Below are 13449 nucleotides of genomic sequence, written 5' to 3'. Positions count from 1 at the left end.
AGCCAGCGCATCGGTGACAATCGAGCGCCTTTTTCTTGTCGTTGTTGCTAGATTTAGCAACGCTTCATCACTCTTGATTTAGCCACAAAGCATGGGGCATTGTGATTTCCTAGGAATTTTCGTAGAAGCGATCATTTGAAAAGCTAAGCACTTGCAGAGATCTATAGAAATAAAGTGTTGCACATTGATATTTATCTGTTTCCTACCTTGCTGAATCATCGTTGATTGTTATTGTGAGAAATTGTTAACATTAGTGTCTTCACATCGATGACTCTCATTAATTAAAGATAATTTAAGTAAATTTGTTGTTTCAGAAGTGTGTATCAAACTGGTAGCCCGTCACATTAATCAGTACCCAAGAAGAAGCTCTCAGTTTTCTCAAAAATGCTGGTGACCCCTGAAGTAATATAGTCCTCATTTCATTGCGTTTTTTCCCTTGTTATTTTCAAGCCCAACTTTTGCAGTGTCTTAACTTGAAAAGTGACTCAGACGCTGAAAACGCACACCAAAAATTGTGTCACACTGGCCTGTCTGCCTCTCTGCAAAAGTGCTTTGCGAGTTGCTAAATATCTCTACTTAATACCTTTAAATCTTTCAATAAACAGTTAAACCCCCCAAATGTATTTATGATTTGTGTAACTATGATATACACTCTCATGTAAAAAAATTCACTACTTAGTTATTTTACACCGTGGGAAAAATGTGGGTTGATGGTGGAAACAATATTGTCATGTGTCAGCACCACCAGGGGATACCATAGTGCAGGTTGTGTTCATAGGTGTGCCCAGGCAACACAGAAGAAGTCTAAGTGCTTTTCTACATTAGTGAATGATTTCCCAACCTTTATTGAGCCAAGGTACATATGCTGCATTGGACAAATCTCATGGGACACCGCCAAACAAAAAGGTCACAAAAAGTATTTATGCTGAAATAATGATGATCCCATCTTGCTCACAAATGTATTGACAAAGTGTGAAATTTGGGCCCGTTTAGTTGCAAAGCTATTATTCTGTTGTATGAATGGCAACGGGATATACAGCTTTATTGTATCTTCTGCCACTGGGGGAAGGGCATTTAATTGTTCTGTCTGTCAATATACATCATTGGCATAGATAGATGAACATCCATCAATCCATCAATCCATACATCCATACATACATGATTGGTAATAAATGAATAATAATTTAAGTGAAATTAGACCATTTCACTTACACCTGATGATCTCTCTCAAAGCACACTAGTTGGGAATTATTGCATGAGTTGGAGGTTAATATGTTCTACCTGTATATGAATCAAATGTGTACTGTTGCAAAGTCCAGAAAATAGACATAGCCATCGTGTGTGACTTGTTGTTGGTTTTTTTTTTTTTATACATAGCGGTTACCACAAACACAACTTATGATTTGGAGAAAGTGAAAACACCCTTGACTTGAGTCCAATAATTATCAATATGGGCCACTTGAGCGTCATCAGGGACCAAAGTACAATGTGCCTGTTTTTGAATGTGTAAATAAAATTCTTATAAAAAAATTATACTGAATTAAATTTGTCATGGGAAAATAACATTTACATGATGTGTGTATTTTGTGTTGCATCCATATGACACATATAATTAATACAAATATATAAAACTTCATAAGCGACCCCAAACTTTTGAATGGTTGTGTATATATGAATGGTATATATACAGCATTTATTTGGAGTATCAACTACTGCGTTTCTTTCAAAAATAAAATTTTCTACTAACACCGACCTTTTGAACTGTCGTGTTCCTTTTCCAAAATGTTATAAATCCATGGGGGTTTTGTCTGTGGGCTGTGCCGTCTGCATTAAAGGCAGTAGCATTTTACCACCACAATACTCGTGAGCTCATATTACAGTATTGAATAGTGAATATTTGTTGGATAATTATTTCCTAGATTTAGTATGGCCCTCAGAAGACTTGGTCCTGGGATTGCGGAATACCCTTATGCACAGGTGGATCCAAGCCTACCCCTGTTACGCTTCTGATATTACCCCAGAAGACAGAACAACAACATGAGAAAAAACATCTTTAAAAGTTAGTGAAAAAGGGGCTATGCCCTGCGATTGGCTGGCAACCAGTTCAGGGTGTCAGGGGCTATAATACTGACACCGACACTCCCTTTTCACACCCGGTTGTGTCGAAACCAATTATTACTGTCTGACAAGAATTTCATGCATGGTGCCTCGTCACTGTGTGAAAGCATGCGCTATATTCTGTGTTAAAGGTACGGTTCTACAAATGCCATATCCTCCATTTTAGTGGGATTACTGAATGAAATAGGCTAAAGCTGCACTGTCAACCATCATTGTTTGGGGTTGAGAGGCTACATAGCCCCGTCCACCCAGCATGGTAGGTAGGCGAGATAAGGACGGGGGTGGTGGCATCCCGTTGTGAGCTTTGCACCCATGCCCTTAGTATAACATTACCCTCCTCACATCATCACTGCACTAAAATAACAACAGGCTTTTGTCTTGCCACAGCCCATCTGCGTCAGGAGACAAACATTTTGATGTCAGTGCGCAACACGCACATGCACACACACACACACGCATGCACACGCACACGCACGCACACACACACACACACACACACGCACTCAATGAGGGCATGAATGTTTCATCTTAATCTCAGTGGAATTTCATACAACCCCGCACACATTCACCACCTAACATGGTGTTAAACTGGTTGTGGGAATACTAGGGCCCAACCCATATGGATTTTCTGAGGCCGATACCGGTATTTGGCAGAATAAAATTCTAAAAATGGATTAATCGGCGTATTACTTTAAAATATAGATAATGAATGAAATAACTTAGTTTATGGTCCCTTGACGCTTACAGCAATAAATCCCAGGCAGAACATTTGACTGTTTGACGGTATTTTCTCTTTAAGTAACTCCTTAACTTTACAACAGAGAGAAAAATCGGCTGGGTTTTTTTTGTTGATGACTTTTATTAATGGTTGTTTGAATGTCATTATCTTTGTCTTATGTTGTAATGTGTCAAAAAAAAGAAAGAAGAAAAAAAAAACAGCCAATTTTTTGCCGAAAGGACTAATATCGGCGGAATAAATAGGGAATACCCTTGTGTTCCTGAATTTATCCCGTCAATGTGTATGGCAAGAATTTAGTAGGAAATGAATGATACAAAAAAGTGACGCACTTTATTGCAAAACCGCTGCTGGAAAAATGTTGTATTTTGACATGATTATTATCAACCAATTACTCACCCATCCATTCATTTTCTATACCACAAACCGTACAACAACGACAATCCCCATAAGACAACCATTCACTCTCACATTCATGCTGTCACTGAGTGGGAACTGAAATCACACTGCCTCAGGCGTCTGAACCACTACACCATCAGTGACATAAAACAAATGACAAAAAATAATCCTGTTAAATGAACAAATGACACTTTTTTTTTTTTTTACATGTATACAATCCTGTAAAATTCTTCTGTGAGCAGGGGTGTCCGGATCGCTTTTTCCACATTTCAAGAGACAGAATCAGAAATGATTTCTCTGAGAACTTTTATTTGACAAACAAGCACAAGCCAGATGGATATTTTCATTGAAAACAATAACAAAAACAAAAATGAGAATAGGATGAGACTACTCAGAAATGCACGTTGTTGGGGGGGATGGGTCTGTTTTTGGGTGGGTCTGATCTTGATCCTGTTGTGTGATCTTGCAGCACAGAAACTACGGTATGAATGAATCACAGTCCATTGATCTCCGCATGTCCCTGCGGAGACTTTCACTCCTGGTCTTTCTCCTCTCCGTGGGTGATAATGTGCACCAGGTTCTTGTAGTCCAGGTTGCCTGCCACATCAGGAGGGAAGGCAGCAAACATCTGCTCCATCTGAGGCACACCAAGAACAACACGTTTGCATCACGTTCATTCACTCGTCACAATGTGGCCCAGTGGCTTAGCACTGTACCTCTTCAGGGGTGAACCGGTCAGCTTGCGTTGTCAGCATCTGTGTCACACTGTGGACAGTGAAGACATGATGCAACGCACATTGTTTTTGTACAGGGGGCCATATATACACATGAGTTTGTCACCACTTACTAGTCCTTCCTCAGCACGCCTTTCCCCTCGGGGTCAAATACTTTGAAAGCATTGAGGATGGTCTCTTCTGGATCAGCACCTATCCACACACACACAAAGTTATAGTCAACAGTGTTGGGAAGATTACTTTGGGAATGTAGTTGGTTACAATTACAAGTTGGCGCTTTGAGGTCATATTTGGAAAAAATATGTGTCACATTTGAGATTACAGTAGAGTGGCACATGACCGGAGAGAGCAAATCACAAGCCTCAGCTTTAGAAGGAGGAAGTGATATGGGAAAAAAACAACATCTGAGCTTTTGCAGCTATTTGTCAAGTGTAACTAAAATTGTAATCATGAACATTTCGAAAAGCAACTGTAATTTAACATTTTCTCCCAGTAATGTAATGGATTACAATTACATAACTATTTTTATTAAATTATGTAATCTTGTTACATGTAACTAGTTAAGTCAATTTAACATGCAGAAATAACATGAACCTAATTATTATTTTTTGTAATTTTAATCGCTACCTTTCAGTTTCTCCCCAAACATTGTAAGAAAGACGGTAAAGTTGATTGGGCCCGGAGCTTCTTTGAGCATCTCATCAATTTCTTCCTGTTTCACATTCAGGCGTCCTGTAGGAAGGAACACAAATACATAAAGTAGACATCATCAACGAATGTAATAGAATAGACAAATACACTTGACCAGAATCAAGCTTTATTAGTGCCGCAATGGGGACATTTCTGGTTTTACACCAGAAAACTAGACAGTAACACAATACTGCATATATGGATGTAATGTATACGTACGTCAAACTGTACTTGAATAAATACAATACGTTCTAGAGTACATACAGAGAAATGAATGTGAACAGCAGCAAGAATAGTCAGAAGCACGGTATGTTGTAAAAAAAAAAAAAAAAAAGGTATTGTAGTTAAAACCTATCTGTTAAAACCCCCAGAATATTTTCCTAGTTGCTAAAACTTTTCAAATTAAGATTTTTTTGGGGATTTAAATTACATTTTTCAGTTTGTAAATTCATTATATACCCTGGCAGAATTTGTGAAATATTGGTAATTTGGGGGGGAAATATGACTGATAGCTGAGCAGGGATCATCTCATTATTTTCTTGATTGCTATACTTTGTTTTCTGTTTGTCTTATAGTTTGATTTGATTCTCATTAAAAATAAAATTTGTTTTACCTCATAACTAATGTTTTCCTTCAGGGATAGTACACATTCGACAAATTCTGCCAGGGAATGTAAACTTGTGAGCACAGCTGTATATTTTAATATATATTCATAATTTAAATGTATTTCACAGTCCAACAAAAAAATACAAAATATTGTGTTTTTAATGTGTATCCATTTTGGGGGATAAAAAAAATTAAAATAAAACAACTAATATTTTACTATACCACTCATTATTTATTGCTGTTTAGTGAGGATAAGCGGTACAGAAAATGGATGGATGGATGGATTTGGTAGTATATTATCTATATATTACCAATGTAACAATCATATGGTTCTGCTGCCTTGTTGTGAGGTGTGTGTGGCAACCATTTTGAATTCCTTGCCTTAGAAAGAGCTGGTACATATTCTTAAATCTTAACATATGTCACCAGATCTTACAAGTTGATGTAAACATACCGAGAGCTGCAAAAGTGTCCCTCAGGTCGTTCTTGTCGATGAAGCCATCTCTGTTCTGGTCCATGATGGTAAATGCCTGAGGTGCGCACACACACACACACACACACACACACACGAGAGAAGGTTGACTAAAACGAACGGAACAAAAAGGACATGATGATCTCCTTTGTGGCTGTTGGTGTGTAAAGCCCAGCGGGAGAGGGTTTAAACTCGGCATGCAGCACAAGAGGAGCATTTCGTGTGCAACCTAATCGCCGATGACGTTCGCCCGGTTGCTTGGCCAAGCAGCATACCAGCAGGGAGCTGCTATTAAGGCTGGGATGGACTGAAATGCCGACAGGTGCTTGTGCCCCAAACACGGACATGACATGAGGAGATGAGGGAGGGTCAATTGTGGACATCCAACTTGGAATACCTATGTACTTACTTACTGTATATATTTTCCACCCAGGAAGGAAAGTGATGATGGCTCTAAGGACACATGAGTGACAGGGGCCTACTTAGACAGTCGTCTTTTCCGTTTTTCAGTTTGCGTCATTAAGTACAGTAGTAATCCCTGGCAGCACCCGTTTCCACCATCATTTTGTGGATTTCGGGAAAGGAAAATAACAGCGTGAGCAGTTTGAACTCACCTCCTTGAATTCCTGAATCTGGGCCTGCTCAAACATGGAAAACACATTGGAATTGGCTCCCTCTCCTGTCCTCTTCTTGGGTTTCTTGGGGGCCTGAGGACCAAAACAAAGGAGTTATGATGATGATGATGACTCTCATCCATCCATCTTCTATAGTGCTGATCCTCATTAGGGGTGAGGGTGAGCTGGAGCCTATCCCAGCTGACTTTGGCCAAGAGGCGGGGCACACCCGAGACTGGTCGCCAGCCCATCGCAAGGCATATTATTATTATTATTTTAGAAATGAGTCTGTAACACCTTTCACAAACATTGGTCATATATTAATTTTAACTGGGACACTTACAGTACATACAGCTAGTATAAAATATTAAAACAACCACCCCCCCCAACAAGCCCACACACATATCACTAAGGAATAAGGCAAACAGGATAAAATATACCAAGCCATCAAGCTGTCCATGGCTAAACCATATTTTGCTGATAACCACCTAATATAATGTGTTTGTGAACAATCTCTCAAAAGTGTCATGCAATTAAATTTGAGATGGAAGCACACCAGTTTGTGTCTGAAGGCATCATCTGTTGTCTCTCACGCACGCACGCACGCACACAAATAAAGTGACTTACCATAGCTGAGCAGCTGAGAGGTGAGATCAACAATGATGCCAGTGAACAATGGGGAGAAGGTGGGTGGCCTTTTGTAGCCCCCCAGCTCTCAGCTCCACTGGATGATATTTATAAACAATGCCCTCTTTAGGAAGTGATAGGTAAAAGATGCTTTGACACGCTTTGTCCGCCACATACTGTATTTCATGCTCTCTCTCTCTCACACACACACACATACATCCCCACTTCTTTTTTACTGGCAAAGAGCTGAATAACAGGATTAGAATATCCAAAGCAGTCTGAAGTTTAAAGTATCAACTTCCATGTCTGCAGAACATTGATTTTACTATGTCAACTAACATTAGACATTGATTTGTTTCCAGCATCATTTGCTGGGTATGCAATCTGCCACTGTATTCTATTCAGTAAACTCAAATCGTGTACTGTATTTATCCACGCCCTATTAATCCGAGATATACAATGCTTGCCAAAGGTCATTTTGTGGATGATGGCTGTTAATTTTAGACCCCACTATTACCAACCAGAGGGGACAATAAAATTGGAAGTAAGGTAAAATATGGTTTTAGTGTATTCCTAAATGGAGTACACGTCCATTTATTAGACATCATAGCTTACAATATATTCTTGTCTATGTACAGGTACAACAATAACAAAACAATATGCTTGAAATGAGTGTTTGGTAAACATTTTTTTCTTTGTTTCTCCTTGCCAATAAATATTTATTCTGCTGGAAAGCCTGATTGTTTCCATTTGAAACGATGCCCCATTTTTAGACTACTTGTTGAGAAGCAGAATAGCATCCCGTAGCAGTGTGTGACCAGCATGAGGGAGAGATGTCGGGCTATTGTGGCTGTGTATGGTTCTTTCACACACCATCACAGCATGTAGTCCAGGTTCTGAAGGAGAAAATCAGCCCAAGACCATCACACTACCACCACGTTTGACCCTTAGTATGATGTTTCCCCCCCCCCTGAAATGCTGTGCGACATTTACACCAGATGTAATGACACACACACCTTCCAAAAAGCTCAACTTTCATCTCATCAGTCCATTTAAGATTCTCCTGAAAGTCTTGGGAATCATTCAGATGTTTCATTGTAAAAGTAAGATGAGTCTTTACGTTCTTTTTGGTCAGCAGTGGTTTCCACCTTGGATTCCACCGTGGATGCCATTTTTGCCCAGTCTCTTCCTTCTTGTTGCGTCATGAACACTGACCTTAAGTGAGGCAAGGGAGGCCTACAGTTCTTTAGAAGTTGTCCTGAGTTCCTTTGTGGCCTCCTGGATGAGTCATTGCTGTTCTCTTGGGGTAATCTTTGTTGGGCGGCCACTCCACCACTGTTCCATGTTTTCTCCATGTGAGGATATTGGCGCTCCTTATGGTTCGCTGGAATTCAAAAGCTTTAGAAATGGCTTTTTTAACCCTTTCCAGACTGATAGATGTCTGTTTCTTTGGATCGTGTCATTTGTTTTTTTTAAATCTTATATCGTATCCTATACGATATGAGTGATTTTGGCTCAGCAGCAGAATTCTATAGAGAAGTATGTTACAGTGCTTTGCAAAAGTATTCACCCCCTTGACTGTTCTTTAACCTATTTTCCTAAATTACAAACTCAAATTTAAGTGATTTTTTTCATCTGAATTTTATATGATGGAGTCTAAGTTTTGAAGTAAAATGTGAAATACATATATAACAAATATATTTTTTTAAATGAAAAACTCAGGTGGATATTTATTCACCCCCTTTGTTTTGATTACCAACCAGTTACCTTCAAATGTCACATACAGTAATTAATGCAAAGTCCATCTATGTGCATTGTGTTTCATGATCTTTCAGTATAGACATCTTTTCTGAAAGGCCCCACAGGCTGGAACACCAAAGCATGAGGAACCACTCAACGAATACCGCCACAAAGGCTATCCAAACAAAGTTGCTGAGAAGTACAGTTGTACAAGGGCTGGATTAAAAACAAAAAAATCTTTGACCATCCCCAGGAGCACCATCAAATCCATCATAAAAAAATGGGAATATGGTACCACATCAAACCTGCCAAGAGGGGGCTGCCCACCAAAACTCACAGACGCAAGGAGAGCATTAACCAGAGAGGCAGCACAGAGATCAAAGGCAACACTGGGGTAGCTGCACAGCTCCACAGCAGAGGTTGGAGTATCTGCCAACAGGACCACAATAACCCACCCCCCACAGAATGCTGCCCTGGGCGACTTCCCATACTGGCTTGTTTTGAATGAACGCGTAGGCCTCCTATACTACTGTATTTTCATGTCATGGTGATGGTACTTGCAGAGCTAACTATTTTTTAGGTGGTACATGGTGTAAAGTTTGAGAATCGCGGTTATAGAAGATATTTAGAAAACTAGAATAGAACAAGTAGAGAATGGAGTCGCATGCTTGCTGTCACCAATGAGCTCAGAGACATCACCGGTAGCCGTTCAAGTATGTGCTGCTAAATAAACACGTCCTTACAATGTGAGCATGCTTCATTAACAGGACCTCTTAGATTGACTCAAGGTTCCCAGGTCAAGAAAAGTGATAGTGTGTGAGAATGGGCCGAGCTGAGGTGAGGTGGTGACACCACGTGTGCGCGTGAGCTAAATCGAGGGGGGCGCTCCCGACAGTCGCTGTCAAATGAAACCTAGTTGATGGCCTCGCAGCAGATGTCAGGGGTGTCATGTCGCAAGCAAATGAACACCCAGGTCAAAGTTATTGTTACCCGGAGGTAACAATAACTGTGATGTGTGAGCAGCCAAAGCAGCTACTGTGGCTGGAATGACGGGCCATTGTCTCCCTGTAGGCTGAGCACTGGGATGTATGAACGCACCTAAAAATAGAACGACCTTCAAACATGTATGAACGCACCTAAAAATAGAACGACCTTCAAACACAATGGACATGGACAAATGGTGACACTGCTGCCAAGCTTTGAGGTGATTAAGGAAGCCAAAGAGAGGGACTTTAGGAAATACGCAAACAAAAGTTAAAAGTGAATGGATATATTTAATATTCTGTGATCAAATCTACACAGGGCACTGGAATAAAACATTTGTTGTTAGTAAACATCAATATCATATCCGGCATCAAAGCAATTATGATCCACAGGAATGAAATATACAACTTAAAAGTATAAAATAAAACAATGATGGCTAAACAGCCTTTGCTGTACAGTGAACCCCCGTATTTTTGCAGTTTTGCATTTTCAACAGTTCAGTTTGGCTATTTGCAAATTTTTGGGGATCTTCTGTTATTCGTTGAAAAACTCACCTGTTCGCTGTCTTTGTTCTCAGGCGAAAGCAATAACAATATTCCTTTGGTGCCATCTTGATATCAAGGCAGTACGTTGACATGAGTTGAGGAGTTTAACGTAAGTAGTTTTGCCACCGTCTTGTGGCATCTATCGACAATTACAACCCCCTCCCCCGCTTTGTGTGTGTCTGGGGAATGTTTCTCGTTGATTTTTGCTATTCCCGACAGGGCTCAGTCTCAATCCTCTGCATGTAGCGGCGGTTCACTGTATAGAGATCAGCAGGAAATGTGTGCATTTAATTTCATTAATTGGTTTAAAAAAATCTTTTTGACCAATCAACATCTTTACATTCAAGGAAGCTTTTACATCGAAAACTGTCAAGGCGTCATGAAGTTTGTCTTCATTTTCATTGATTGACACTTGTCAAATTACCAAAAATACATTTTGTGTAATCACAATGTAACTTATATCACAGGTCACATTAGGATTTACAGAAATAAAAATAAGCACAACAACTGTCCAAAATAGGTTTGAGTTGAGAGCTGTACTGGCATTTTACACTATCAGGAATGCCTTTAAAACAGAGTAAGCAGAATGTGCAAAGATGTTTTTTTCTTCTTCTTTGATGAAAAGTGGAATTAAAATAGAACCCAAATGAGGCAGAAGCAGAAAACACTAGCTCATGACACGCATACACACCCGTGCCATTGACCAAATTATTTTCATCTACTACTTTTATCAATTTGGGTTCCATTGACCAGGAGAGAGTCATAAAATGCTGTTCATTTCCCTCTTTTTAAAATGGAGGTTTTCCATTGACAAATGGAAGTGCTACACTAGTCAGGGCCAAAATACAATCACTCACTTTCATAGACATTTGGACGTATTAAAAGAATACTTATTAGACTTTCAAGAGGGCAAGTTATCACTTTTTTTGTTATTTAACAAAAATAGACATGGCTTATCCAGCCTTGAAATTCCTTCTCAATATATATTTCTATATGTATATAAAATTATGTCTTGTCTATTTACAGTCAGGTAGCATTCTGAACGATGAGAAAGGTCCTGCTCCACGGCTGCTCGGCATTGCGTGTAGTACAGTTTTAATGGCAACCTATCCTTGGGAAGACAAGCCTCTGCTTTGCGACTTTATAGATTTTGTTCAATTTTTTAGTATTTTTTTAATTCACGGCTCCTGTAACCAATACCAATCAAAGTCTGGCCAAGTCAAACAAAATATTAATAGTGAATAAATGTAACTAGCTGTTAATGATTGAGTGTTGACAGCCACAGATGCTCTTAAAATTTTAATCCTATGGAGCCTGTGACGGAGACTGTTTATTCTTCTTTGATACCAGTGACCGATTCCGTTAATGTTTTCGGCATCAACGTGAGCGCTTGTGTTGCTACAGCTGAGCTTTTCTAGCATATTTGTTTGTAGTTTTGTTTCTTTTTTTTAAATTAAACTTCATTAAAAGGAAAGCAGAGCTACTCTGAAACAGAGCAAAAACACCCTACCCGAAATGTGGTTCATATGGCATTAAGGTCATCTATTTATTTCCCTAACAATTACCTCTTGCTTCTGAAAGCTATTAGTTTTTTCTTGGGTGGAGTTGCCTGCTTCGATGTCAATCAAAACAAATGTGTGGCAGTGTTTCCTTGTGACTTGGTGACATTCTCTCTGTTTTTTGTTCCCTCCTCAGCCTTTCCCGAAGATGGACCTCGCTAGAGGAGGCTCCTAAACAGACGACTGGTCCCATACCTGTCCAATAGAGTAAAAGAAGAAGAAGAAGAAGAAGAAAAAAAAAAAAAAAAAAAAAGCTTAAAAAAAATACAAACACAACAAAAGATGAGCAATATAGCGAAACCTCTGAAGGTGAAAAACAAGTAACCCATTCCGATTTGGTCAACCTTCGATATCGAAACAAACTTTTACTATGAGAAGTAATGGAAATAGAAATAATCTGTTCCAGACTCATTCTAGAAGATTTAGTGATAGTATAAGGTTTCCAGGTTTAAGATGCTACCAACAAATGACAGTTTGTGGTTACTAACGGCAGACTGCGTAAAGTTCTTTAAGATTTTCATGCCCATGTGAACATATGTTGTATGTCACCCTCACAGTTTTGAGCAATACATTTTTTGCACAAAAACTTGTTTGTGCATATGCAGTACAAAAGTACACAAACATGATGGTTCTGCATACATGATTCAGACAATATTGTGCATTCATAGGTACAGCAGTATCACACCCAAAGTGACACTTGTCTGAAAGGGTGAGCTGGCACGGTGGATCAGGGAGCTTATATTTTGTTTACGTATACTTGGCATCGAGAGTGATTTAAATATCGGAAGATGATGATCAGCTTTCTTTCAGAAGCTAACATAACTATTAGGTAAACTGGAATTTCCTCTACTGTGTAGAAAGCACAGGCACCAGACGCACACAACTTAAAGAGCATCTTAATTACCTGATGCCGACAGGATGTGTAAGATCACACAAATGTCTTGCAATATGACACGTTATCTGGGTTCTGTATAAAAAGGAAACCATGAAAACCTTCTGCCATACCCCTGATGATGCTCCGCTGAAGCAAATTATGTCTGATTTTGTTCTTTAATACAGCTATAATTCACATGATCATTATCGGCAGATTAAAATATATTCATTCATTTATCTCACAGTAATTGCTAAGTTGATTATTTGTAAATAAAAAAGTAAAATAAATAGTTGTAAATGTTTTATTTCAATAAATGGTTAATTAAAAATAAAATCCATCATAATACTATTACATCATGAGAGCAGATTATTTATTATCAAAATAAACTCTTACATTTTAACATAATAAATAACCTGGACGAGCTATCCATTTTAAAAAACAAATGTGGTCTTTGAGCACAGACGTTTGCCCACCCCTGCTCTAGCGCTAGTCTCACAACATATGTACTAGAGACTAACTGAGGCTTTTGTTTAGTTGAAATCCAAGCTGTACGACTTTAGGAGAGTTTGGCTTGAGACATTCCACTGTTAATAGGAATAAAATCTTGTTGGTGAACAACAACAGACATGGGTTTTGGTATCCTAGTTCCATCACAGTTGGACACAGGAGGAAATTTGTGCCTGTTACACAAAGCAGTAAATAGTCTAGCATTTTTGGCTGAAACACTTGGGTGCTTTCTTGCAAACATGAA

At 39.1% G+C, this 13449-nt stretch overlaps 1 protein-coding gene across 12 annotated transcripts in view; it reads right to left on the bottom strand.

Moving 5' to 3' along the window:
• Positions 1 to 3556: 3556 nt before the first annotated feature.
• LOC133408433 (myosin regulatory light chain 2, ventricular/cardiac muscle isoform) overlaps positions 3557 to 13449 on the bottom strand; it is a 63856-nt gene continuing 53963 nt past the window's right edge. For 6 of the 12 annotated variants that reach the window (XM_061687359.1, XM_061687362.1, XM_061687361.1 and 3 more), the window contains 6 exons: positions 6370 to 6462; positions 5738 to 5813; positions 4615 to 4719; positions 4101 to 4179; positions 3970 to 4018; positions 3557 to 3890 (listed from right to left, as the gene is read on the bottom strand). In XM_061687359.1, coding sequence (XP_061543343.1) covers positions 3786 to 3890; positions 3970 to 4018; positions 4101 to 4179; positions 4615 to 4719; positions 5738 to 5813; positions 6370 to 6462 — 507 coding nt within the window. In that variant the 3' untranslated portion in view covers positions 3557 to 3785. Of the gene's footprint in view, positions 3891 to 3969; positions 4019 to 4100; positions 4180 to 4614; positions 4720 to 5737; positions 5814 to 6369; positions 6463 to 6996; positions 7214 to 9990; positions 12020 to 13449 lie in introns of those variants that run through there. The other 6 variants (XM_061687365.1, XM_061687366.1, XM_061687370.1 and 3 more) reach the window with 3 other exon arrangements.

Source organism: Phycodurus eques, chromosome 10 (genome assembly GCF_024500275.1).
Source record: "Phycodurus eques isolate BA_2022a chromosome 10, UOR_Pequ_1.1, whole genome shotgun sequence".
Lineage (NCBI taxonomy): Eukaryota > Metazoa > Chordata > Actinopteri > Syngnathiformes > Syngnathidae > Phycodurus > Phycodurus eques.
The sequence above is the reverse complement of the archived record's forward strand: the minus strand, read 5'-3'. Positions and strand labels throughout refer to the sequence as shown.